Source organism: Oryzias latipes, chromosome 3 (assembly GCF_053564925.1).
Source record: "Oryzias latipes strain Hd-rR chromosome 3, Olatipes_Hd-rR_3.1".
In the NCBI taxonomy this organism is placed as follows: Eukaryota; Metazoa; Chordata; class Actinopteri; order Beloniformes; family Adrianichthyidae; genus Oryzias; species Oryzias latipes.
In genome coordinates this window covers 36,031,697-36,059,510 of record NC_136239.1, presented here as the reverse complement: position 1 = coordinate 36,059,510, position 27,814 = coordinate 36,031,697, and the positions used below count along the sequence as shown (strand labels likewise).

Sequence of the window (27,814 nt, the reverse complement as noted above, 5' to 3'; positions counted from 1 at the left end):
GGGATGCATGGTGGTGTAGGGGTTACATACGGCTTCCCCAGTCCAAAAGCATGCATTATAAGTTCATCTGGATCTCTAAATGTGTGCATGACAGTGTGTGTGGCCCTGCAATGGACTGGTGACCTGTCTGGTTGTACCCCACCTTTTCCCAGCAGCTGGGGCAGGCTCCAGCAACCCTGTGACCCCAAAATGGATTCTGAAAATGGATAGATGGAAGTTTGACGAATGAAAGATATCTTAAAAATACAAATATTGATAAGCAGTTGACCGCACCTATCCACAGCATAGGTCAGTGTTTGTCAAGATCTATATGTTTTGTTTTGGACATGCAGACGTGGATAAGGATGGAATTATGGTGATTACAATGAGTCTGCAGAGCTGGGATGCTAACGCAGCAGGAGCCAAAGCAGCGGCTTGGGTAAAATCAGGATGCTAATCTTTAGACGTGTCTGCACTGTGGGTTGACTTTTAAATGAACTGATGAATAAACGGCAGCAAAACAAAATACGAATGAATCCCATTAGCCTGATTCCAGCCTCATTGAACGTCATTGCCTTGTGTTCCTCCCTCTGTGACACAGGCATTGTGTATGGAATATTCTCCAAGCGTTTCTCAATCTGCTGTTGTCGTAAAGTTTGGAAAGATGCTTTTTGTCCAACTTTACCTCAATTTTAACTGTTAGAGGTTTTAATGTCTTTAAAAATCTTATAATCAAAGTGGATTTTACTTTATTTTTTACTACATGTGTATTTCAAAGAGTCCCACCGCTTGGCAAAAAAAAAAAGAGATTGATCATGACAAAATGCATATGATTGAATATTAAAAAATAAGTAATTAAAGTTACCACAGCCCAATGAAGCTTGGGACTAACTACTTTTTACCTGTGCCGGAACACAAAGGACACGAGAGTCTTTCTGTAAGAGAGAAAAATGATTCTGAATGGATGACAAGAAGAAAGACGTTTGGAAAGAAAGAACAATGGAGGAAAAAGGAAAGGGGTGTCAAATGGAGGTGAAATGGAAGGGAGGGAATAGGTGGGATTTCCTCTATATGGTAGCAGCTGGCTGATATCACTTCCTTTCTGGTTAGATATCTCTTCCTCTGCCTTATTTTTGCTTTGTGTTTGGTGGGTTTCCACCTGCAAGTTTCACATGAATCTTATCTATCACCACTGAATCAGAATGGGATTCACTCCAGTTACGTATAAAACAAAGAAAACACGAGTTTTTTCTGATTATTATCGATGTACCTTTTGGAAATGATACTCTAATGTATAAAATAATCTACCAAAATCGTAAGTGTGCACTTTCATAGAGGCTGGTTTGAAAAGTAGGAATTTGAAAATTGAAGCTATGACAGTTCACCGGGTAACCACTACATTCAAACCTATTTGCTCTAATTGAAAATAAAAACTTACTCATAGTTTGGTTTCAAACCTTTTTCAGTACACTTCACCTTGGAACCACTAGGCGACTGGTTACTATATCAAATCTAGGCCCAAACCAACCACTGGGTCAAAAGACCAAAGGGTTTGTTCACCACTCAACTCCTCAGCTTCTTCAAAGTAGTCTTTGACATCGTTCTTAAGCTACTTGTTTATGCAGTGAAGCGAAACTCTAAATGACCTCTTACCCACTTTATATCTCCTGTCTAAGGGGATTTCCATTCGCCTATATTAGATCAAAGACTTCCTGTTATGGCAATCAGATTATTACATACAGATTTTTGTTTACTTGCTTTGGTTCATCAGAAACATATTGGCTACTAATCATGCCTCAAATACCACAGTTAACTAACAGTCTTTTCTCCTGTCATCTCTCTTTAGTCTAGAATGCTTTAAGAAATGTTACTTAAAAACTAACTATAAAAGAAAACAGGACTGAGTATCTCCTCCCTCCTTTTGTTTCAAACAGGAAGTACCCGCTCGTCCCAAAAAGCCCAAACTCCATATCAGTTATTACTCAGTCAATATATTCTTGCTCTGCTACCTTTTTTTTTCTCTACAATCCTCTTTTGAAAAAAAGAAAAAATTCTGTAGTGCAAGTTATTGAAGTTATAAACTGACCAATCAGATGCCTCAGTAAAAGCAGGTGGTTAAACGTTTGAAGCGTTTGATTGACAGATCAGTCAATAGTAAAAACAAACATATTGCTCAAAACTGTAAATCTGCAGGGCTGCTATGATTAAATGTAAAAAGTTGTCAAGTTCTAGACTGTGTCCTTAGTTTTAATTTGAAAATCAGTTTTGTCTCTGTTGTCTTAATGTAAGGCCTTTGGTTTCTGTTACCAAAGATCATATTTTCAGCTTTTTTTATAAATCTAAATTACAGCTGATCATCTGGCAATTACAAACATTTAAAAAGCGATTTCACACTAAAACTGCTCTTAGAACCACCTCAGCCTAGGTCAAGTCATTGACCAATCATCTGCACCCTGCTGGGTGAGGGTGTAAATTTAAATTTCATTTTTCTTTCTAAATTCAAGCCACAGATCATCAAAAGGAAATTCTCGATCAGACAGCTCTGCGTTTAGCAAACAGGCCGCATTGCAATTCACCTTCTTTTGCCCAATAATAAAACAGGAAAGAAACATTTCTCTCAATTTTCAACCTCTGAGAAACCTCAAGGTAGAAGTTAAAAAGACCCATTCTGATGGGGAAATAAAGAAAAGGGCTTTGTTTTGTCTGTGTCATATGGTCAAACTCAGCACAGCCAAGTAAATGTTTATGGGAAACTTCTATGATTCGTAAGGCTGACACCACTGTTGGCTGAGAATGACCATTAGGGCCTGAGGCAGTGCGGCATGAAACCGCTATGCCAGTGTGCTGATGTAATAGCCTCAGGAATACCTGTGTACACGAGGATTATTCCACCTGAACCTTATACCGGACAATGTTTTACACAAGAAAACCCAGATACCTTCTGACCACAAACTGTTTTGGTTAAGTGTATCTTTAATCGACAAAACAGATTTCAGATGTCCAATGTGTTCATCAGACCCTGGATCAGTGTGAAAGCACTCAAACGGGGGGTTGACCCATAAGGATGCTGGGAGTTTTAGGGTTGTCTGGGGCCGTGGAGGGTTGTGGACAGGGGTACCCGCATCCTAAGGGGAGTAAATTAGTTTTGTAGTTCCCTTGAGGCTCATACGGCCACCTCAAGGGATGTCATGTAAATGGAATGTACCATTAAAGTGCAAGTGGTTGATGGATCCTGAAGTATTGGTAAGGATATTAGAAGTTCCATTCATTTATGATGCACAGGTGATGCTGTCGTACAGTGCCCTTTTACGCCACTCTGTAGTTGTCAGTAAGGCGTGCATACTGGCTCCTTACTGAATTCCATACATGCTAACTGTGCATTGTGCACCGTACACCCTGATTGTCAATCAGGCTTCACGCAAGGACGCAACACGGAGCCTACACTTATCATGTCAACAACATTCACTAGCCCCTTGTGCAGTCCCCAGTCTGTTGGCTTAGCCAACATAAAAAAGACAAATCTGTCTACATGCCTGCGTCTCGTCTACTTAACCCTGACTTATCCTGGCGTCTCGTATAATTGTCCGTTAAAACCTGCCGCCTGCAGCATGCCCTTAAAAATGTACATAAACATTTGGCAATCTCTTGCTATTTACCTACAGGTTTACCCATTTCTTGCCCCAGACAGCTGGTATCTATCCATAAGGGCGCTTCTGACTAAGGATTTAGTTCCTAACAAGCTTTAGCTGATCGGTGACTCTACTGATTAGACACACAGTTTTAAACCGTCAGACACTGTTCAGAGACCACTGACTATTTTTCCAGAATAGATTTGTCAAGCTTGACATCTCAGCAAAGGCAATAACGGAAAAAGTTTGCTCAAAATGGAAGAACATGTACATATTTAAGTCCTCACTACAAACAAAACAAACTAAAAGAACACTATGATACCACCACAGCTTTTCTTGTGTGTGCAAAACACGTTTTTAGACTTTAGGACAAACCTGAACAAGCAGCGTTACACCCCATTATTCTTTTTCATGACCAAAATTGATAGTTTGGGAGTTTTCTATGGTTTTTTTTAGGTCTATGTTTACAAGGCTGACTCGGATGTTCTTTCCTTTTTGGCCCAGTTTAGTCCAGTTACCCTCTTATGAACTCTTTAAACAGAGTCTATCATGTTGAAAATCTTGAAGTAATGACTGGAGGCTTTTTAAGCAAGTTTAATGCACAATTTATTAATCCATTCGTCTAACAGTTTGCAATAGTTGGTTGAATCTGTCAATGGGTGTGTATTCCAGAAAATTGACTGCAGATGGCTGACCTATGGCTGATTATGAAATGATTTTGCTCTTTTACAGTTGTCACAGCAACTGAAAATAAACAAAATAAAACACAAGATGTGCTCTGTATACTTACCGTCACTCAGTGCGTTCAGCATAAGTGTGGTTTCTCAGCTTTAGTGTTCAGGGGAAACCTTTTAGGGAGCAGGTTACATAACTGGGGAAATTGGGTTAGAAGAAAAACAACAACTGGCTCTGTTGTTTTTTCTCTATAGTTTTCAGCCAAAAAAAGGTGGTTTATTGCAGATAAAATTCTGTTAGAACAGGTAAAACTGAAAGTAAAACATCCATCAGTTCTCAGAATATAGCCATTGGTACGCTAGGATTAAAATTATTTTTGAAATGTATTATTATTTTTAAACAAATCTAGGGCAAAATGATAATGATGATTTATTCTTAAAAACTAAATGGGTGAAAATATAAATAAATAAATGGAAATTTGTTTAGGATTTAGGAATGTCCTCTTAATTTAGAGAGCTTTCACACCACATGTTAAAATCCCATTGGCTGTCACGCACCTAGGTGTGTGACATTTGTTCTTGACCCATCCCCTGAGGAAGCAGTGAGCTGCAGACACAGCCGCGCTCTGGTGGTTTAACCCCCCAATCCAACCCTTTTATGCTGAGTGTCAAGCGGGGAGGCATTTTTTAGAGTCTTTGGCTATGATTCAGCCTGGATTTGAACTCACAACCTTCCAGTTCAGGGCGGACACTCTACCAAAAGGCCACTTAGCGGGTCATGTGATATTCGCCTGAACTCTGGTGTGGAGCAGCAGTGAAACTGATAAAAAACAAGGAGCTTGGTTCATGTGTAGGTAAATCCTTGTGCCGTTCAGCCCCAGTGTGAATGTGCAGGACTAGACCAGGAGGGAACAAAAAAAAGAGGAGATTTAAGTGCCGTGCATTTTGAAGAAGGATCTAAACAGCCCACGTCTTATTTTAGTTTAAAAAGTTGACTGGTTAAAGTAACAAAAGAAGGCAAATTAGTGGCATTTTTATTTAGTGTCATGCTGAATTGCACTGTATAATTTCAAATGTTGCCCAGACTTCTTAAGTAAAAGGGATTGACAAAATGTCTAAATTGTCTGTTGTTGGTTGTGAGTTTAGTAGAAATTTGTCTCACATTTCCTAAACTTTCTCTTCCACTTTATCAAGATTAAGAAAAACAAAAGATTTCCCACAGATTTTTTTAAAGCATGTTTGAAATTCCTGCAAGACACACACATTTAAAGAACTTTTGTCATTGAAAGCAGTTGCGTGTGACGGTTTTGCAGCATCACAACATCTGAGAGAAGATTAGTCCATCCAAAAATTGTCATGTAAGGTGACTGGATGGCTCGTTTGAGTCTACAGTTTATACGGGTGTGGAGTCACTTCATCTAAACTGCTTCTAATTTAATGCAACAGCTGGTGAGAGCTCAGCGACCCACTAATTCATCAGAGGCTCTTCCACCTGTTTGCCGGTCGGGTTCTGTGTGCGTCTCTGTTTGTGGGTGTGTTGAAGGGGGTCTGTTTATAACTGAGGGAGGAAGACAGCTGTTAAAGCTCACAGCCCCCTGTTAGGTTTAGTGGACAGGTGCGAGTGTGTGACAAACACGCAGCATCCTCTTGTGTCACCGCCACCAGAGGAAAAGTCGAAAGGCCTTTTTTTACACATCTGCAGAGTCCAGTTTCCCCTTGTCTCGTCACAGGCTGTGGTCGGATGTTCTTCTTAGGCAGAAATACGGCTAATTCCTGCTAACTTTGTGGCTCCTTTCCAGATAGATAACAAGTTTTGGTCTGAATTTTTTTTAATATAAATGTTTATATGTGGTGTCCTGTTTTTGTCCCCCTGAAGTTCTGTTGTTTTCACATTAAATGCTGTCTGTCCACCGAAGTGTGTGCTCATTTCCTTCGAATAAAAGCAAAACTCAGGAAGCAGAAAATAACCCTGTGAAGGTGCTATGCATGCTGCAGCAGTGAAGAAGAAGAACGTGTCTTAAGTGTGCATCTTCTCCTGAGCTGTTCAGGAAGAAAAAAATGAGGTTTCTTTTTCTTCATCGTAGGATATGTTTGTGCCTCATTTTCAGCAGTTTCTCATCATTTGTGTCTTTGCAGGATAAACGCACAAAAGAAAATGCTTACAAAAGCTACTTCCTCTTGCTCTCATGAGAGCAATGAGTAAAAATTATTCCTCTGAGAAAAAAAATAACATCCGCTTTTTTTTTTTTGGTCCAGAAATAGTCTTCCTCGTCCATGCACAAAAACAAACTTGCAGGCTGATCTCATCCAGTTGTTTCTGGCAGATGGCTATAGAAAGCACTTTGGTACAGGCTCCGTCTTTTCATCATCCTGAAATTAAATCTCCTTACATGTACAAAAATCGTGACCTAACTTTTCAGCAGATTGTTTATTTAAAAAAAAACCAGGGAGATGAAAAACGTTGGGCGGAAACTTAAAACCTGCATCCAGTGGGCTGCTGGTAAACACCTAAAGTGATTGAAGAGTGCTGGGAGTCGATGATAGGACTCCAAAGGGTTTGGAGTGTGAGGGATGTTTTGAAGTTGTCTGCATGTCTGTGATTCACTGGGGAAGTGGTGACTCAGGAACACAGCAGTGGGCTTGAAAACGGCCTGCTTTTCCTGCACCAGATAACTGTAGGCTGGAGTGGGAAACACAGAAAACTTCACAAAGTCCTGTTAGTGTGCCTCAAAGGGAGCGCCCAGACCGCATTTTCTGTTATTTTGTTCAAATGAAGTTCTTCCCTTGGAGCTTTTAAAATCACACACACATGAGCGGTTTTCTCTAAAACACAGACAGCTCCTTTTAGGATGGTTAGCCATTGATCTGCCAGGCTTTTCACACCTTCCAAGATTCCCAACAGCCTTTTCACAGATGTCTAACCCAGCTGCTTATACTGGGAGAGAGCGGTTTTGTCAAAGTGGCAGGTTTCAATTAAACAGCTAAAGGCTCTGCCTGAAATTATTTTCATATTAATTACCTGTCACCTGGATATATTTTTTTAATGAAAATGTCAGGAATCTGTTCCTGCTGCTGCAGGAGAAAATTCCTTTTCTGTCCCACAACACTCTCAGGGTGAACTTTGGCTGTTTGTGTGTCTTTCAGGATGCTCACCGGCTTCAGTGTTTCCCTGTTTGACCAGTAGAGCCAGCAGCTCCACCAGCTGTCCGTCCTCTGCTCACAGAGACTCCGGCAGTGACATAGAAAGCCTGCTGAACGCAGAGCCTGGATACGACAGCCTCTTCAGAAAGGTCAGTACGCCAGCTCGGCTTTAAACCGGATCATTCAATTCCAAACAAGCTGCCGATATGACATGTTCAAGTCTGTGTGATTCTTTAAAAAAAGTGTTAACATTTATGACCAAAAATCCCCCCTGAGCTTCCACGTGTGACTTCATGCAGCTTCCTGCTGAGCGGAGCTGCAGAGCGATCAATAAATGCATTTTAAATCAGACCAAATCTGTTCACGTTGACTTAGCAGCAGATCCCATGTTGATGCAGGTTCTGCCTGAGGTCAAGCGTCAGGTTTACCCACTAGCAGGAATCGTTTGTTTGCAACCTTCCAAAGATTATACACAGGTTAAGAGTTACTGATTTTTTTTTTCTCAGACTGAAATGTTATTTTAAAAACAGTATCCCTGATTAAGAAAACATCAGAATATGAGCTAAAGCCTTAAGCTACATTCACGCGTACGAAACTGGCGTGTTCACACGTCACTACTAAGTTTCTTTGACTGTTTTTGGGCTCTACATACCATTGAACATGCGTTGCTAGTTAAGTACATATACCAGGAGTCTTCAAATAAAATTTAAAGAAGTTCAGTTAGAAAACACTTCTTGAAGTTGAGGTCAGAAAAAAAACTATGTCTAAATATTCAGTGTAATATATTTTAAGTAGTCGAGAATTGGTGGCTAATCTGCATGTAATTCAGTACAATTTAAAATGTTTTGACAGTATGTATTGTCACATAATATAAAACACAGAACTGTGTGCCACACACACACACACACACACACACACACACACACACACACCCACACACACACACACACACACACACACACACACACACAGACACAAAAGGAACACAACTAGGAGATCTACTAGCCCATCTTCATTCTCTGTGAAATGTTTGAGGCTGGTTTAAACTTAGACTTTGTGATGAAAATGGTCCCTTTCCCTTTAAGTGGGTGCTAACAACAGGACACTAATTTCAGTTGCGTCCGACTTTTAAGTTGTGACGGATAAATATCTGTCTGCATCTTTATTATTGTGAGATTATGTGAAACGTTTAAGAGTCAGTGGATGCGCATATTATATTCTTGGTACGTAGAAACAACTGTCTTTATAAATGCATACATACGTCAATGAAATCTCCTGGTTTTCCTGTAAACAGCAGCTTTATGTTTCTTTGAAGGTGAAGACTCTTCTTCAGCTTCTCACTGGATTTTTTCTCCCCAAAGAAACTTTCCAAACACTTGTTTTTGTTTTTTGGCTTTTGTTAACTTTTAACTTTGGGCTTATAACTCAGCCAGCCCTCCGAACGAGCAGCCGCTTTATGTCATGTGGCTCAGCAAGACAGGTGGATGTGATGAACAGAATCCGGTAGTTTTCCAAAATAAAACTTCTTTCTGAATCGGCAAATAAAAAAAGCAGAACGAATAAAAGTTAGCATATGCATTTTTTTTCTGTCTGCAGCCCTGTTCCAAGTGGCCCTCGGACCGCGGACCGGTACTGGTTCACGGCCCAGGGGTTGGGGACGCCTGGTTTAATGGGAACATGCAGCACGTAGAAGAAATACGAAGCGGAAAATATTTCCATATATGACGAGTTGGGAGTGAGAATGTGTTGGTTGCAATAACAAGACCTGCAGCATTTAAAATAGAGGCGCTCATCGTTTTAGTTTTGCACCAAGTTCGAATCCGGGTCCTGGTCTTGGTCCGCCTGACCCACGTTCATAGCTTTAGTCACATGTACCAGAATAAGGTTGATGGAAACGCGTACTGCAGGTTTTTGTCATGAAAGAAAGTAGCCCCAGTGACCCTCTTCTGGGACAGGAAACATAAAGCATAGCCCTGGGGACCCTCGTCAGGAACAGCCACATGAAGAGGAACTGTCCCAGTTACCATCCTCAGGAACAGACACATGAAGAGGACCAGCCCCAAAAAACCCTCCATAGGAACGTCTCCAGTAAACTCTCCTCACAACAGGCACATGAAGGGGAGCAGTCCCGGTGACCCTCCTCAGGAACAAACGCATGAAGAGGAATGCCTCCTCATGAACGGGACAGGGAACAAGAAGGAGATGTCCCGGTGACAATCATCTTGAACAGGAGACTTAAAATATATTCCTGGCAATCCCCTTCAAAAACGGATTGGCTGAAGGTGGTATGGCGGAGCTCAAAAATGGCTTCAGAAAAACCTTCAATCCATGTGGCATGAACTGCAGTGGTGACAGAGCCGCTGCAATACAATTCTCCTGTTGGTCCCAAGGTGGTCAGGTCATACTGTCAGGAACTGATGGTTAGGAAAACGGCTGCAGATGAATGCGAGGTGAGACTTCACCCAGCTCATGCAGAGGGACCAACACACATGTTGTTCTAATCGTTCATTATGATCCCGTGTTCGCATAAACTCAAAATCCCCCCAAAAATGTGCATGAACATTTTTTTGCTCTACGGCCTCACCGGGCAGTCTACGATCTTTAAATTTTGTACGGGCCACCTGCGTGCCCCATAGATATTTTCCCATATCCATCTGTAAGGGCAGTTGTGACTTAAACTTTAGCATGTTTGAAAATTGGCAGCTTCACTCTGCTATGTTCCTTCTGTCAATATGATGATGATGAAATCCTCAAATCTCTCTGCATTAAAACCCCTGCTGTGTTAAACACTTGGAAAATTTCCATTGTCCTTTGAAGGACGTGTCCTTTATTGGTATAAACAGCTCTGAACATGTCATCTGTGCTGTCTGAAACTGCCCAGTGCGAGGCTAAGGGTCCGGACCCTGCAGACAGAAAAAATGGGTCATGAAGCTCACAGCCTTCGTTTAAAACAAAGAGCACAGAAACTGAATTCTGAAGGAATGGATTAATGCTCTCGAAAGAGAAAAAAAAGCCTTTCTTCTGTGTGAGAAGCTGTTTCATAGCTGTAAAGGTTACTGCATTGATCCCACTAAGACTTGAGCCAAACATGCACGTGCCTTTTGGAGAGAAATATTATATATTTTGGTGTACGAGATGAGCAAAATCCCCAAAACTAAATGATAAGGAGTTTTAAAACTCCTCAGCTCCATGCTTTCCCCTGACTGAACTCGAACATTGACTGCAGTGGGTGTGAACCCTCCTCACACACAGGCAAGCTCGGGCGTCCTCTCGCTCCCAGAGGAAGTTGTGTCCGCAGCATAAAGCAGATCTTTCTTTCCCAGCTCTCCAACAGAGGCTGCTCTATGCTCGGCGCTCACGCTGCAGCTGCTTGCACAATAGGCCCAGTTAAAGCTCACACCTATGAATTAGCTCTGAATGCACTTTTACAAAACTGTGTGTGTCTGTTCAGGAGCTTATTCCCACCAGTTCAGGCCAGAGGGGATTTTTGTCACCCATATTCTTTGTTTTCACAGCTTTCATTCGGCGCTCATATCGGTGTCAAAAAATCTCTTTTTGCGTTTCCCACCAAACACTAAACACTGTTCTAATTATTTAAAGAAATCCTTTGTAGTTTGTGCATATAATACACGCACAAATACAGTGTGTTCAGCAGCCCTGCCATCACGACTGTCAGTAAATAGACTTTGAAACGACTCCATGACTCAAACATCTGCCAGAGCATTGTTTCTCCCCAGCGTTTATTGGTGTTGGTTATAATGCCAGCGCTGCTGTAAAGTGGCTTTGGCTCGTTATCCTTAAGCTCTGCCATTTGGTCCTCATTATGTGCCATTCCTGTGGGTTAGGCGGCTCTGCCCTTCTTCTCTGAATTCATCTCATGCTTCGTTGAGGAAACGCTGATGTGATCGGCCAAGCCGTTAAAAGAGAAACGAAGGATGTTTGTGTCTTTGTAGCTTTCCTTCTTGCACTGTTGTAAATGTTAATTATCTGACGAAATAGAGAATCTGGGCTTTGTAGTTTTTTTGTGTGTATGCTTTTATTTGTAAAATGTCATATACTTATATAACGCTTTACAACCTTCCTTGAAGGCCCAAAACTCTGTTCAGTTACAGTCCCATTCGTCCATCCACACACATTCTAACACTGATGCCGAACATTGGCGCCAACCTACAACCACCAGGAGTAAGGGGGTTTAGTGTCTTACCCAAGGACACGTCAACACGATGGTGGGAAAGGTGGGAAAACAAACCCGATCAGTGGTTGACCGCTCTACCTCTGCACCAGAAAAAGTTGAGAAAGGTGCTTGGACACATCCCTGCTGTTTAAAATCCCCCTCCGATCATCATTTGAGCTATTTTAAAAGCGTCCCCAGTTGGGCTTGGTGATAAATCGATTTTTAGCGATTAATTGGAATTAGCTGTTTGAGAAGATTTATTTTTGAGATTATGTGGATTTCCAAAGGAGATGCTCAAAAATACTGAGCCTGGAGCAGAGGAGCTTGTGACCTACCCAGTGTAATTTCTATGTCATAAAAATGAAGTTTTTCAAATTTTTCATGTGCTTCTCATTCACAGTGATTTGAATAAAGAAATACTTTTCTTTATAATTTCCTCCATCATGAGAAAAATTCCACATTGACCAAAAAAAACATTGTTCATCAGTGTTCGATGTTCTGATGCACTGTTTTTGAATGTCTGCAGAATGATGAAGCAGTGACAGTTGGAGACAGTGCCAGCGAGGTCTCCGTCTCTTGCTCCTCCACGGACGACACCACCAGCGTCGGCCCGTCCAGCTCCAGTCCGGAGGGCAGCCAGGGCCTGAGCTGCAGCTGGAGCCCAGAAGAGGCCGCCCAGACAGGGGCTTCCACCGCCGCAGGCTTTGAGTGTTGTGGAAATATCGGAGGAGCCGGAGACCCCGAAGAGGAGGCGAAAGACCGGGTGACGGAGGTCCCGCGGCGCTCCTCTCTGTTGAGAAACAGCATCCGATCACTGTCACCTCTTCGCCGCCACAGCTGGGGTCCAGGAAAGAACAACGGAGGAGAAGCGGAGATGAACCAGAGGAGGTTAGTGGGATGACTTCCTATACGCTCTCTATTGAACAAAGGATTTTCCAAGTTATTGTAGACTAAAAAGCTGCTAACTAATGTTCCTGCCAGCTGCCAGTGAGAGCTTGTAGAATCGGATGATATGATCATACATCAGTGTTATTACAGCTTTCCTCTTTGTTCCCTGCACACCATGTTGGACGCTTCATCCTCCTGCTGTAAGCAGCTGTGTCACCATTTGTCTGGTGGCTTCAGGGAGGGACCACGATTGAGCTTACTGATGCGGGGGACCATCAACATATGGACCACACGTGCACACTCGAATGCGCAGCAGTAGCCATCACTGCCAAAGAGCCAGACTAATAAGGGTTTAACTCCAGTTTTTCTTTCTTAGTGATATAAGTAAACAAAATAGTCCTCCCTAAATAATTAAAAAAGTAAATAAAAAAAAAAGAATATTTAAAAACTGTTTTAGACTTTAAACTGCACATGAAAGAAATTTAGAAAATGCAAAAACTACAAAATACAATTTATGTTTTAAACTTAAAGCTCTGTTTTAATATCTGACTGATTTGTTGTTATTTACTCTGGTCGGGCACAACCTGCTATAATTAATTTGTCCTCTACGATTAATTTTCAAACGATTAGCACTTACCTAAAAATAAAAGGGACGCCATCCGAACGTCACGACCTAATACAAGTCTCTGATTGTTTAAAGTTCGACTTGGTTTAACCTTTTAATGTGCATTCTGTACTTAAACTCAAAAAGTTTCAAGAATGTGCATACCTACGCCCGAGTTTTGATTATGGAAACTTGTAACTTGAATCCGCGTTGCCAGGGGCGGAGTGAACGTAGTTTCACATTTCAAGTGCACCTCCTGCCCCCTCTGCACCACTGAGGCTGCAGTCGGGTTTAAGCTGAGGCCGGAAGGATATGAGCCGTTTTTCCGGCAGTTCAGAGTTCGATGCCGTTTGCAGCTGGCTGACCTCACTGCCGCCCCGAAATGCTTCTGAATGGAAAGAGAAAAGGCGGGTTTAGAGATGGAGACTTTGACTCTGAAATTCAAGACAAAGCGACGTTGCAGTTCATAAACATGACAAACATACCTGTAATGTTTAACAAATAGGTTATTGATGCCAGCTGAGGTTTCTTTTAACCCAGAAAATGAATCAAAATGTCACAGATATAACGATTCTTATTTTAAGCATGTCAAGTAAAAACAGAAATAAAGGAAAAACTGATCATAAAATGTTAAATAATCAGCGAAATCTCAGTATGCAAAAAAAAAAAAAAACCTGTCTTATGTGATGCTGTAAATAAAAATAGTATGAAAAGTGAGATAAATGCACAGTGAGCATCCCCATCCACCATTTGACAATTTTTAAAATAGAATGCTTTTAGAACAAGATTCTCCGGGAATCCCCTCCTTATGTGACGTCTTAGGTCTCCAGAGTGTGACTGAAGCTGTTTTTTTTATCTGCATCCTCCGCTCCGCACAGAGATCTTCTGAGGCAGCCGTCTGTCCGCCTGCACACAGACCTGCAGTGATGCTGGAATTTTAGCAGCAAAGACTCTCAAAATTGTCGTTTTTCAAATGGTGACCATGATGCAGATGGAAGACATAATAATAGAAAGGCTCGTCTGTTTTCAGCCGCTTGTAGAGGCATGTCTGGCTGTTTTAAACCAGGAACATCGAAAGAAAAACACCTCTCTGTACATTCCAACGATTCCTAATGATATGAGACACATTCTGCTTGTTTGTCAAACGTTGATTCAATTAAGTGTCTTTTGAAGAAAGGTTGTGCCCTGCTCTGGTCTTAAACTACTGAAGATAAAATGCCAAAAGCTCATTTTTCAGCCACACGATTTTCCTGCTAATTTTCTCTTATGAAATCACACCAAATTCTAATGACCACATTATTAGCCTTCAAGGTTGTCCTGGATAGAGGTGGATCCCCAAACTATGAAAAATGTAGATAACGTACACTTTCCGTTCAGATGAGAGAGAAAAATAAACTGTTCTATAGAAGTTATGTTAAAGGTTAAATAAATGCAAAATACCTGTTCAGGAGTGATCACTAACATCCGGTTTGAAAATACTTAGTGGAGAAAAAATGTAGTCATCCCCCAATTGTGTCAGTTCTCCCACTTGAAAAGATGAAAGAGGTCTGTTTTTTCCTCATAGGTATACCTCAACTGTTAGAGACGAAATAAAAAAGAAATCCAGAAAATCACTGTTTTAAAGAATTTATTTGGTGGAAAATAAACATTTGATCACCTATAAACAAGAAACATTTCTGGCTCTCACAGACCTGTATAACTTCTTTTGTAAGAGGATCCTCTTTCCTCCACCGGTTACCTGTATTAATGACGCCTGTTTGAACTGGTTATCTATAGAAAAGACACCTGTCCACAACCTCAAACAGTCAAAGCGGCTCAGTGTGAAGAAATCAACTGTGGGAGCAATTACTGGGAAATATAAGACAGTACACTGATAATCTCCCTCTATTTGGGGCTTCCCACAAGATCTCACCCCGTGGGGCCAAAATTACCACAAGAACGGTGAGTTAAAATCCCAGAACCACACGGGGGACCCAGTGAATGACCTGCAGAGAGCTGGGACCAAAGTAGCAACGGCTGCCATCAGTAACACACTACGCCACCAGGGACTCAAACCCTGCAGTGCCAGACGTGTCCCCCTGCTAAAGCCAGTACATGTGCAGGCCCGTCTAAAGTTTGCTAGGAAGCATTTGGATGATCCAGAAGAGGATTGGGAGAATGTCTTATGGTCAGATGAAACGAGAATAGCCTTTTTGGTAAGAACTCTACTCTAAGAATGAATGGGGCCATGTACCGTCAGATTTTGAGTGAAAACCTTCTTCCATCTGCAAGGGCATTGAAAATGAAACGTGGCTGGGTCTTTCAGCATGACAACAATCCCAAACACACTGTCTGGGTTACCATGGAGTGGCTTTGTAAAAAGCATTTCAAGGTCCACTCTCCAGATCTCAACCCCATAGAAAATCTTTGGAGGGAGTTTAAAGTCTATGTTGTCCAGCGACATCCCCAAAACATCACCGCTCTAGAGGAGATCTGCATGGAGGAATGGGCCAAAATACCAGCAAAAGTTTGTGAAAACCTTGAGAAGACTTACAGAAAACGTTTGACTGCTGTCATTGCCAACAAAGGGTATAAAACACAGTAATGAGTTGAACTTTTGTTTTTGCCAAAATACTCATTTTCCACCATCAGTTTCAAATAAATTCTTTAGAAATCCGACAATGTGATTTTCTCGATTGTTCCCCCTCATTTAGTCTCTCATAGTTGAGGTTTATCTATGATGAAAATTACAGGCCTCTGTCATCTTTTTCAGCGGGAGAACTTGCACAACTGGTGGCTTACTAAATGCGTTTTTGCCCCACTGTATTTTCAGTGGTTACATTTAATATAAAGAAATGGACTTGCATGTAAATCCAGCAACATTGGTTTGAAGTTTTTTTAATAATCGATATTTTCTTTATCCTTACAATCCTTTCTCCTTATAAATAGTTTGAAATTAGGAAGGCAGTTTATTTATCTTTAAAGTTTGCTACATAACGACAAGAAAAAGCTGCTGCTATGAAAGTGAAGGACAAGGAATAGTTTTTATCTAATCATAGATAACATTTTATTCTTTTTTTTAGGAATTGTTTTGAAGATGACTTGTGTTTTTGGTGCAATGGCTTGTAAGTGGATTAAACAGACAGACAGATAATTACTTTATACAGAAACCTTCTTTCCTACATTAACTGTGTCTTCATGTTCTGATCTGCTAAAAGAGCTCAAGGCTCCTTCATTTTTGGCAGAGTTCATCCATATATTATTTTCTTTCTCACCTTAACTCCTCTCAAATCTCCACTCACATCACCCATCATCCTCCACTTCCTGTCTCTCTTTCATCACCTCCAGTTCCATTCGTTGCCATGGTGAGAGGAGGCCGGCCTTTCACAGGAGAAGGTACAAATGAATCACATTCATCATCAGTCCGTGTGCTGTTAATGCTCTCTTTCTCCGTGACGTGCGGTGCCTGATGCAGGCCGGTGTGGGCCATAAAGCTCCTGCTTTTTAACATCCGCTTGCTGCTCTGTTCCCGCTTTCTGCTGCATCCCTGCAGGCGATTACTCTGAAAAATGATCCTCTCTTTTCCCCCCACTGCTGGAATGTGCATAAAGCACTGTGGCAAATGGACGCTTGAGTCCGCCGCTGTTTTGTGTTGCAGTGGTAATAGCAAGCAGGCGCTTTTGAAAGAGGGTTCGGCTCAAGAGACTCAGCTGTACTGCCTCACCGAGTCCTGTAGGGATTTTTTCAGACTGTGAAGCTGTCAAATGAGTTCAGAGTCGGTGTTGAAGGAAAAGCCGCTGTGATACTGCACTGAAACAAAGGTGGAAGCAGTTCCAACTGTAGATTGGTGCTTGTGACTGTCTAAAATACCCTTTGAACAGGAAAGAGGAGGGAGGAAGCTTTAGGTGGACCCTGCACTCATTGTGTACTCAAGAATTTGGCTGATTTTGAGGCAGTTCTGCAGTTCCTACCAGACTTCCCACTTTTAGGTAAACTAGACAATTTCTGTCAGGAGACGCAGCTACAGTTTAGAGATCTTCTGAGATATTTTAGTTGACTTGATCAAAAAGCTGATGAAAGGGTTCAAGATGGTTTTTATAGTTGTCAGAATAGCAGTATTGCCAGTTTTTCTGAGAAAAGGGACAATATTTTGTTTAGTATAAATGTTTTTAACCCAGCTGCCCCCAAACTTCTTCAGGCCACAGACCTGTTAAATGTCAGACAATATTTTCAAAGACCAGCCTGCGAAAGGCCGAAGTGTGCGTCCATTTTTGTAGCTTTCATTTTTGCTTAACTTTTGAATGAAAAATGTATCTTTATCCTCTATAAAATATCTGCAGCTGGTTGGTTTATACTTTATTTGTAAAATAGGTTTCATGTAGGAACAGTTAAAATGTAATCTAGATTTTCCTTGTCAAAGCAGAAGATAAAAAAGTTGGAGGCAGACTTCAGTCTTGTCTGTCTTTTAAGGTGTGATGATTAAATACTGAAGAAAATGGGTCCCTAAAACTGGGATATTCTAAACATAATGATAAACATGAATCCCCCGTTTGAGTAACTTTATTAGCAGCATCTATGTAACATTGACAGCCGGTTGCTGAATATTATGCCAGCTACTTGACATGCGTCAAGAATGAGTCTGGTGAGGTGCAGAGAATCCAGTAGATTTTCAAAATAAAACTGTCTTTCATAATCAGATTATAAATAAAATGGGAAAAAAATTGGTTAGTGGTTTTTTTTTTTACTCTGCGCCCCGATACCGCTTGTCCCACCGGAACGGTCCGGAGATATCTACTACTTAGGCCTCAGGTGACAAAATAATAATTCATGTCTATATATTGTATTGTTTTACTTTTATTGTCCAGCAGTTAAGCAAACAAGCTGATTTTTAAAAAGGTTTTTCTGCTACAGTAGGGGGGTTGTGTAGCTTTAGATACAGGGGGTGTATATTTGTATAAACCCCCCTTGAGGCTACTTGAAAAGATAAGTCTTTTGTGCATCAGCATAGAATAAAATCCAGATTCTAAAGGCAGATTTGATTTAGGAAAGCTTGCTCTTTAGTTATAGTCATTAGCCTTTTGAACATCTGTCTGGCTTTAATTGAGATATGTTTTGTATTGTGGAAAGCCACAGCTGGAACCATCTGGCCACATCTGTCACTTTGAGGACGACAGCAGCTCCTCTCACTTTCTGCAGTCTCAGAACTGTTCTGCTGCTGCTGCAGCGCAGTTTGATTTCCTGATATGACTGCAGGCTGCAGCAGGAAGTAAACTCTATCCAGTGTTTGTGTTTCACTTTGGTGTGTATTGTCTTTCCAGTTATTCCGGAAATGCACAACTGCCCCTTACTTTCAGGCGTTTCCATTTCCTGCTCCTCCACCTTCATCATTTGCTTCATCATTGTGTGTGTGTCCTTCTTTTCTTCTTCAAGCTCTATCAGCTGGTGTCTTCCTGATGCAACCCCCCCCAGCAGCAGTGGGTGTTTTGCTGCTTCCTTTTTTGCACATAGCACATGCCCTTCTTTGAATGTGGCCTATTTACGCGCATTTATTTGCATTTGTCGTTGTTGTGGGTGTGCAGGCTTGTTTTGTCTCTTCTACAATGCCCTGCCCTATCAGGCAGACGCACATCGGCTTCAAACAGCCACGAGCTGCAATAACTGCAGCTCCTATTCAGTATGGACGACCTTGCGACTCTGCAGGATAAGTATATATTAACACTACCAGGAAGGAGACTTTAATATGGCAAATATAGCCATTTTCATTCACGGCCCTGAGGATTGGTAAGTGCTGCTCTGCACTGGTCACTGATGATTCTTTTAGGCGGGTCTTAGTTAGTGATGCTTGAAAGTGTTGGACTGAGGAGGGTTTGCTGGATAATGGAGTGCCATACGAGCGCACAAGGACTGAAAAGAGAGATTTACTGCTGGAGATTCAAGCGTCACATAACCTGTCCTGAAGCAGATAAAGCTGCTGTCCGCCAGCATCGCTCATCCTGAAATGTAGCTGTAATTTTCCTCCTCATAATCATTGCATTGGATTTTTCAAGGCCTCTTATTCCCAGTCATAGATCGATTTAATTGGGTTGGTAAATCACAGCTGCTGAGCTCTGTGTCCTGATGCTGGTGTTGGAAGTCATTTGCGGTGGTTTCAGCTGTAAATCTGCTCCGGAGCTCGGCGATAACTCAGCTGACTAAACACTGTGCAGCACTGGCTCTGTGCATGTATCAACAGGTGCATGCTTGTGTTGGTGTGTTTGTGTGTGTGTGTGTGTGGGTGTGTGTGTGTGTGTGTGTGTGTGTGTGTGTGTGTGTGCGTGCGTGTGGTGCAGCAGAACACGACCAGTAATGAATATTTCACAGGATTGTTTGCAGTGTGAACACAAAAGTCGGTTTTTGACCAGGTGACATTTGCTTGTTGTTTGCCTGCGCAGCTACAGCCTCGAGGGACTCAGCGGAGGCCGCGACGAGCTGAGGGGCTCCTCCACCCGGGGCCCCCAAATGGTGGAGCCCTCCAGGCTGCCCAGGCAGGACAGCGAAGACAAGGGCTCGCTGGTTTCTCTGACGGAGGAGCAGGAGGAGCAGGAGGATGTCGGAGGAGTGCATGACCTGGTCAGCTGATGCACACACCCACCCACAAAGTCTTCAGGAGTCAGATCCTCTTAGCTATCAGATGGAGGAATTCTCAGGAAATCCCAGGCCTAATGCTAAGAAGAGAAATGGATTTGCAAATCTTGCAGATAAACTCGCCTCGTGCACGGTCAGGGCTTGTCAGTTTGTGGATTAACTAGGATTATCAATCATCCACGTCTTCACGTCTTCACGTGGATTTATTTCTCTTCAAAACAGTTTAAAGACTAACTAAAAATGCTGCTTTCTTCTTCTTTTTGAGAATTGGTTTATTTGAAGTCCCACTCCGATCACCTCTTTATCTATTTTTAAAAGCGTTCCCAGTAATCTTTTAATTATGATTGTCATTTTTATCCAAAATCAAAAACCCTGTGTAGTTTTCCAGGACATAGTTTCTTCAGAGCGGCAGGAGTTCATTAGGAGTTGTGGGCTAGACCACTTTCATGGAGCAACCCCGCCCCCCTTCCCCCTTCTGCTACTGAGAGTTTGGACCAGGGAGTTTGTGGCCCGCTCAGCGGAATTTTAACGAGACAAATACGATTTTTTTCAATGGCATTTTTTTGTCTGCTCTTGATTCACAATGATTTCAATAAAAATAAAACAATTTTAAGCTTAATTCTTGTTATATATGTCCTCCATCGTCAGAAAAATGCCAAAAGAACATTTTAAAAATACCATTTTCATCGGAGTGGGTCTTTAACTGTTTTTTTTCTTTACATAGTTGCAATAACCCGATTCTGACCTTTTCTTTAGAGTCATTTATTCTTACATAATGCTTTTCTGACTTGATTTTTTTTTTTAACTTTTCGTTCCAAATTACTTCAACCCATTTTTGCCTCCTTTTGGTTTAACCGTGTTTCTTGTTGCAGAAATCAAGGCGTTATCTTCCTCTGCGAAGCAGCTGCCATCCAGGGACTCTGCCCCTCACCAAGTCTGTGTCCATGTTGGCCATCAGCCACAAAGACATCGACAGTAAGGAGCTTTTTTCATGCCACACCCAATACACACAGACTCCTGAACATGTGTTTTGACTGCAAATGAACAAAGTTCCGTTTGAAGCACAGAAAAACCTGAATGTCCTCCAAATGGAAAGTTTAAACCAATGATCTCAATAAAGAAAAACCCAGAGATGCACGTTTAAGCTTAATTCTTGTTATATATGTCCTCCATCGTCAAAAAATGCCATCGAGTTCTCAAAAGGCTTCATAAATTTACTAACTTTTCATCTTTTTTATGCTTTTGCATTTTGATTTGTAAGTTTAGTCATAGTTATCCAAGCTCCCGTCTCACTACATTATTATTTTTGGACCTTAATTTCCTGTTTCAACAGGTGTTTCCTTTCTTCATCAGTTTGGCATCATTGTTGTCATGTTTCTGAATAAATCATCCATTCCTGTTGTGGTTCTTTCCTCCCTGGTCCCCCCCCCAGCGGTGGTACGCCTCAGGCGACAGAGGCGCATCTCCTTCTCTTTCAACCTTTCCCCGATCCTTACCAAATCTAAGTCTCAGTTCATTTTCGGAGACTCTTCCTCGAGCGATGATGAGGATGACTTGAGTAAGTACAGACCTGCGAAGCTGAAGTAGGAAGTAGATGTTGCTTCAGCACCAGAGCTGTAGATTTTCCCTGTAGAGCCCTGAATTTTGCAGCCACGTTGACAGCTCGGTGAAGAGAGTCAGGAGCTGGAGACGGGCGTCCCCACCTGTGAGTCGCTCCTCTTCTCTGGAGGAGCCATAAAACCCGTCGGATTAAAGCTCACTGTCGGTCTTTAGATTTTTTACAGCTTTGCAGTGAATTGGTGCTCCACTCTAGTGCCGCCACAGCTAAGCACCGCTTAACGCTGAAGGCCAGTGGAGCCTGAATGTTCTGCTGTCATTAACTTGCCATAAGGAGCCCACTAATTGCTGGTGATATTAAGCTATTGTCAGAATGAAAAAAAAAAACCCTGAAGTAAAGCTGCTGTTGCAGAAAACCCACTCCCGCCTCAGCCAGCAGGCACGCTGCTAATCATTTCTTTTGTGCTTCGCTTAGTGAGACCATGACTGTTCAGTATGTCAGTGACCTTTACCTAAAATAGTCTGTGCGAAGTTCTGTTGCAACGAATTGAGTCAGGATCAGGAGAGAAAGAGGAATAGAGCCGTCATGAGCGCTGCAGGTAATCTGAGGAAGCTCTTTCTTCCGCTCTGATAATACTGTCACTTCTTGGCAAAGAAACCCAGTCTTTCTTTTTGTTCTCCTACCCATGATGTGTTTCCGCTTGTGTTCACCATCGATTTAAATATGTAACAGCAACACAGGCGGGTTGATCAACAGAATTGGCACACAAAGCTGAGCGGATCTTTTTCGTTAGAATTGATGTTAAAAGTTGGGTCTTTTTGGTTAACGTTTGGTGGGATTTGAGTCCATTTTTCTGACTTTAGCTGTAGAAAACTGAATATTGGAGGTGGAAAATCGGAATAACTAATAAATCAGAGGGTTAAGAGACCCTTAACACCCCAGTTTCAACTACTTTGACTTTCTTTAATGAGCTCATTTGAGCCTGCATGAAAAAACATAAAATGTATATGACTTTTAGAACTGAGGTCATCTATTCATCCAGCTCTGGATGGAAAGTCAGAAACTACCTCCAGCCTCTGTTTTCCAACAGAGTCACTTGGTAGCCTGCCTGTAAGGGTACCTAAAGGCCACATTTTCATGGGCATTGTATGAAGCATTTGCCAAATCCTTGAAGCTAGACCGTGCAGTGACGTGTCCCTCGACTTAGTGATTGGTGTTTTAGCCCCTCACAGAGATGAAGAAAAGCTCTACTCACTTCCTTTCTTGTTTCTTTTCAGGCATGAGGTCCATTTCCAGCACTTCTGGGTCACTAGCGTACAGGTCAGTTCAGCTGTGCTCATCTAAGAAAGTGTTTCTCTGGACTCTCAGTGCTGCCAGGACCTTTATAGTCCAATAAAGAACCAGAGAAGCTATCAAATGCTTCCAGAGGACAATGGATGCATGATGGAAACCATGAGGTGTGGATGCAGCTGTTGGGGAACAACATCTGTGTTTGTGTGTGTTTTTTAACCCAGTATATCAGAGGAGGAGCCCGGCCCTTTGAGGAGCGACAACGAGGGAAAGAGTGTGACCAAAGTGGGCCGGACCTTCAGCTACCTCAAGAGTAAGATGTACAAGAAAACCAGGGTGAGCGTTCAGAACCTTCTGCTCTGCGGCTGTAGAACGCTCCTCGGGCTCTTCCTGCTCCACTGTTGCTCAGATAGTTTGAGAACCTGGCATTTGCTTTGTTTTTTTAAGCCCTGACCACTTTATTTGACAGGAATGGATTCATTTTACCACCACTCACTATACTGAACGATATTTGAACTTCTAAACTGAGGAAATCTGCTGAGCCTTTACAGTAAAAAAAACTTTCAACAACATTTCATCAACTTTTAACTGCTTAAAACGTCATTAATTAGCTTCATGGTCAGTGAGCTTAGTTATATATTTCGATTTTAGGTTGAGTAATGGGCTGTCAGGAGAGGTTACGTGTCTATTAACTGGGTGGGACAGAAGATTCTACCGCAGGAGACTCTTCAAACTTTTAAAGGATGCTCGGAAAGAACCTGTAGAAAATGCATGTTTTATTCAAACCATTCCTGATCAGAAAGTGCTTACAAAGGCCGATTGCATTAGTCAGTTTCATCATGAGGAACTGGGCCTGCTCATGCCTGGAATGAATTCAAAGAAATATGATGTAATAATAAAAATTTCCCGTCTGTGCCCATCTATTGGTCATCCAACTCTTCTATTAAACAATATCTAAAGTCCCACTCCGATCGTATTTCGATCTATTTTAAAACTGTTCCCAGAGGTATTTAACTATGACGTTTTTAGCCAAAATGTAAAACCTGTGTTGTTTTCTAGGACATAGTTTCTGCAGAGCAGCAGGAATTCATGAGAATTTTTCCTGTGAGCAACCCCGCCCCCACTTCCCATCACCCAGCTGTTTACACATTCACACCCCCAACGTAGCATTAGTGGTGCCACAGAAATCAGAGCAATCCAGCCGTACAGGTTTGAGCCAAAACTCGAATGAGTAAATCGGATCTACAAGTGGATGCATCAGAACGGGGCAGGGCATGGAACCTGTGGCTTGCCGTAGTAACTCGCACATCACAAATATTTGCATTTTACTGATTTACTATAATTTAAGTAAAATAAATACTCAGACATGCAAATTAGAGCTTAATTATCCTAATACATGTCTCTTCATCATCAAAAAAAATTCCACAAGCACACGTTAAAAACACCCAAAACACAATTTCCCCTAAGGTGGGTCTTTACATGGATTTTCATATCAAAGGGGCTCAAGTTTAACTCAACAATGTTGTTTTTTTTTTTTTAAGTCAGGCGTTTGTATTCAGAAACTGCTTGTGAAACACGTAGCTTTTGCAAAGAGACACTGAGGGTTGAACAGGAAGCCGAACAGGAAGGCCGGGTAAGCTGTGGTTTTCTAATCTTTTCGGTGAAACGAGTCTTCGTTTTGCTTTTAAAGTGACAGGAGAGTGAAGATGATGACCGTAGCTGCAGGCTAGTCGGCTTCTATTAAAAGGTCCAGATTCTCGGTAGAATTGTGCCTTTTGAGATGATTTATTTTATGCTGCGAACACCTTTTTATTTATATCTTTCTATCAAACTCTTGAGTTTAAGCAGAAGTGAGGAAGTCTGTATAAATTCAGCTTCTTTTCCCCAACTCTCAAGCTTTAATTATTCATTAGTCACTCTTTGCACAAAGCAACAGTGTGAGCCTGAAATCTCTGGAAGAGGATCTTTGCTGTGTTTTTTTGTTTTTTTACAGCATCCGTACCAGACTGCGGGGTCATTGCAGAAATAGCATGTCCTGTGGCGAGGCAGTCACTTCCTCTTTGCAGGGTTCCTCATGGAGCCTCTGTGGTAGCCGGAGCTTTAGCCGCTCAGCCGCAGCCAGCGATGGTATGCAGGAGATTCACAGGAGGCCATGTTCTTCTCGGTGAAATGGAAAGGTTGGCTGGAGGTAGGCGGAGAGCGAGCTCGGCTTTCCCTGTCGCCTTGCGGTAGAGGTTCAGCAGCTGTCATGGGATCCTGCCTGACGTGCTGCTGAATGAGCTGAGATGTTTTTCCAGTGAAGTCATTGCCTGATAGAGAGCGCTTGACAGGGTTTCTGCTTTGTTTAAGTCTTTGGGTGAGGTGTCAGAAGTGGTTACATCCACTGTGTAAAAAAACAAAAACAGAATAATCTGCACTTTCTTTGACTTTTCCATTGAGTTGAATTGTTTGTTTTCTTTGGTACGAAAAATCGAGAAAGAATTGAAAAGTTTGAGGCAGACATGTTTGTTGGTTCGTCGGAGGAAGTGAGAATAAAAACAGTTGTAATGACTTTCTAACGCGCTGCGGTCCGGTCTGTCTGAAAACAGAATTGAGCGGGTTCTAGTGTGTCGGGGCTCTTTGGTTCTCACAAACCGAGATGCCCACGCTGGCCATTAAAACTCTGGAAAACTCCCTTTTGCCCATTTCCTCTGGCTTTGGGTGGAGGCTGTGATGTAATAGAATAGAATAGAAACTCTGTTCTTCTCTGGATCACTTTATGGGAATGGGACTCTGCTCACTGTGTTAGCGAATGATGATGATGATGATAATGACGAGTTAATGCAGAGGCAGAGCAGACAGAGAGTTCTGTTTTGAGAAGGTCAGACATGTGATTTCCAGAGAGCGCATCCTGCAGATGTGTCTCACTCATCACACCGTCTGGCTGCGAGAATCCATCTGGACCGCATGAATGTGTGTTTGTCACTGCTGTGTTAGTGGTGGTTTCAGTCTGTGAGCCCTACCAAGCATCAAACACGGGCCTCGTGATCAAACCCGAAGACAAAAAGCAGTTCATTAACGTCCCTCCTTTAACAAATTACTATGCTGTCAGCATAAATAATGTGTCAAACCCCCTGCTGCTGCTACATCAGAGTAATAATGGGACTCTGCGGGGTTCAGACTGGAGTTGAGCACATGCAGCTCGTGGAACGGAGAAGCATTTTGTCAGAGCCCGGTGTGTTTGTCCACCTAACGTGTCACCAGGCTTCACCTGGAGCCTCTGCTTCCTCAACCTGCAGCAGTTTGGTAGAGGAGTCTGAATGGACATTTCCAAAAAGAGGCTTGAGGGTGACTGTAGATGAGAGAACTTCTAAAACTATGGCAGCATTAAAAATTCATCAGAATGCTGATAATAAACTCTCAATGAAACACTTGAATGTGGGAATTAAGGAAAGTTTGACCCAAACTCCACAAACTGAAAAATCCTCGAAAAGGAAAGTGAAACTCTCAAAAGAGATCTGCCAGTATCCCATAGACTTCTATAGATAAAGAAACAGCTAATATTCTGTCATTCTGTTCGTCAAAATAACAATTTTTGCTATGATACCTTTTTTTTTTTAACATGTTTTTGCTAATCCTATATGTGTGTATATACATGTGTGTGTGTGTGTGTGTGTGTTTATATATATATATTTTCTTTTTTCCTTTTTTCCTTTTTCTAAGTCATTTAAGTTATAAACTGGCCAATCAGATGTCTCAATAAAAGTGGGAGGTGCCTGCTGACCCCCATGTACAAAAACCTGTATGTTTGATGGACAGATTTTGTGTATGCCATTTTAATTTTGGTAAGGGTGTTGACTTCCAACAGATTCACACCCGATTGGTAAAAGTGGTTACCATAGAAACAATAACTCAAACCGTCTCGTACCAATCACTGCCTATTACTGACGTCATCTGGCTCCAACATGTCGGTGTCTGCATCGTGAAAAAAAATTGGCGACTGCATTGATTTTTACATGGTTGGAGCTATTTTCTATGGGTGACGTCACACTCACTGTGTCCAGTTCTCAAATACAGTATTGTCTCCGGGGGTTAGGGACCAGAGACACCTGCAAATATGCTGATACAAATACAGAGAACCAACCCCCACCGCGAAGAATGTCCGTTACCGTTCCTTACACATCAAAACCCATCTGAAACATTTCTGATACTTTGTTAAACATTTTTGAAAGAACATTGGAATATTGCTCAACATAAAGAGATTTTTTTATTTTATTTAGAGCAATAGACTGAACTGTAGCGTACTTTATAACGCACATTAGGAGTGTCTCTCTGTCACTTTGCCTTAAAAGCAGGATCCTGTGTTCTCTCCTTCATCATTTCAGTGTGAAAGAGCATCTTCTTCCAGAACCAACCTATTTATGCAACAAACCCCACTGGTGGTTTATTTTTTTATATGCAAATGTAGAGTTAACGCAGTGAACGTAGCATCAGTGCTCTGAACTTTAGGAAGTATAACACAAATGCCACCATGCAAATTGGAAGAATCGAGAAGTTCAAAAGGTATTTGAAGGGAAAACGCGAAGTGACAGGTTAGCTGAGTTGAATGAACTGTTCTAATCCTCTATTGTACTAGGCTAATGCTTTGTTCTTCCCTCCTGGTGAGTGCTTGTGTTATATAGCTCAAAGTAGCAGCTGTTGGGGAAAAAAAACAATGCCCAGGCGGTTTGGTTTGCTCTCAAAGGTGCAGTGTGAAAGACAAACAAACCAAAGGATTTCTAGTCCTACTTGAATGAAGCCTGCTGGACAGTTGTTGCAGTGTAACAGCACCTTAAACTCCAGGCTCAGAGAGGCTCAGAGTTTGAGTCTCCATGTCTTTCCCTGCACTGACCTTACGGGCTGTCGGTGGGCAAAAAATAGGAAAATGGTGACAACACGCAAGGGTGAGACGCTGGCATGTCGAATGAATTTTTCTTGATATTTTAGCCCACTCGAACCCCGTGCGCTGAACAAGGGGGCAGCTAGCGGTGTTTAAGTGATAAATGCTCGCTCCCTGCATGCACTTATCACTTGAACAGAACTAACTGACTCCTTGAACGCCGGTTCTGCGCTCCGTGCATGCAACCTGACTAATAGAAAGCCAGTTTGAGTGGGCGTCCTACGGGCCCTTACCCCCCATGCCTGCAGCATTTGTGCACGGCCAAACCTTTAATCTAAACTTGCCCAAAATGTCTTTTAACTTTGAGAAGATGCTGTGCATTTCCACCACGTCATCATGATCAGCAGAGTTGTTCG

General features: G+C 42.0%; 1 protein-coding gene across 13 annotated transcripts in view; it reads left to right on the top strand.

The window, feature by feature from the left end:
* akap13a (A-kinase anchoring protein 13a) overlaps window positions 1-27,814 on the top strand; it is a 118,018-nt gene that overhangs the window by 67,139 nt on the left and 23,065 nt on the right. For 6 of the 13 annotated variants that reach the window (XM_078944660.1, XM_078944659.1, XM_078944656.1 and 3 more), the window contains exons 11-18: window positions 7,427-7,572; window positions 12,124-12,485; window positions 16,417-16,464; window positions 19,500-19,677; window positions 20,565-20,667; window positions 21,125-21,250; window positions 22,528-22,570; window positions 22,765-22,876. In XM_078944660.1, coding sequence (XP_078800786.1) covers window positions 7,427-7,572; window positions 12,124-12,485; window positions 16,417-16,464; window positions 19,500-19,677; window positions 20,565-20,667; window positions 21,125-21,250; window positions 22,528-22,570; window positions 22,765-22,876 — 1,118 coding nt within the window. The remainder of the gene's footprint in view (window positions 1-7,426; window positions 7,573-12,123; window positions 12,486-16,416; window positions 16,465-19,499; window positions 19,678-20,564; window positions 20,668-21,124; window positions 21,251-22,527; window positions 22,571-22,764; window positions 22,877-27,814) is intronic. The other 7 variants (XM_020700573.3, XM_011493920.4, XM_023953665.2 and 4 more) reach the window with 3 other exon arrangements.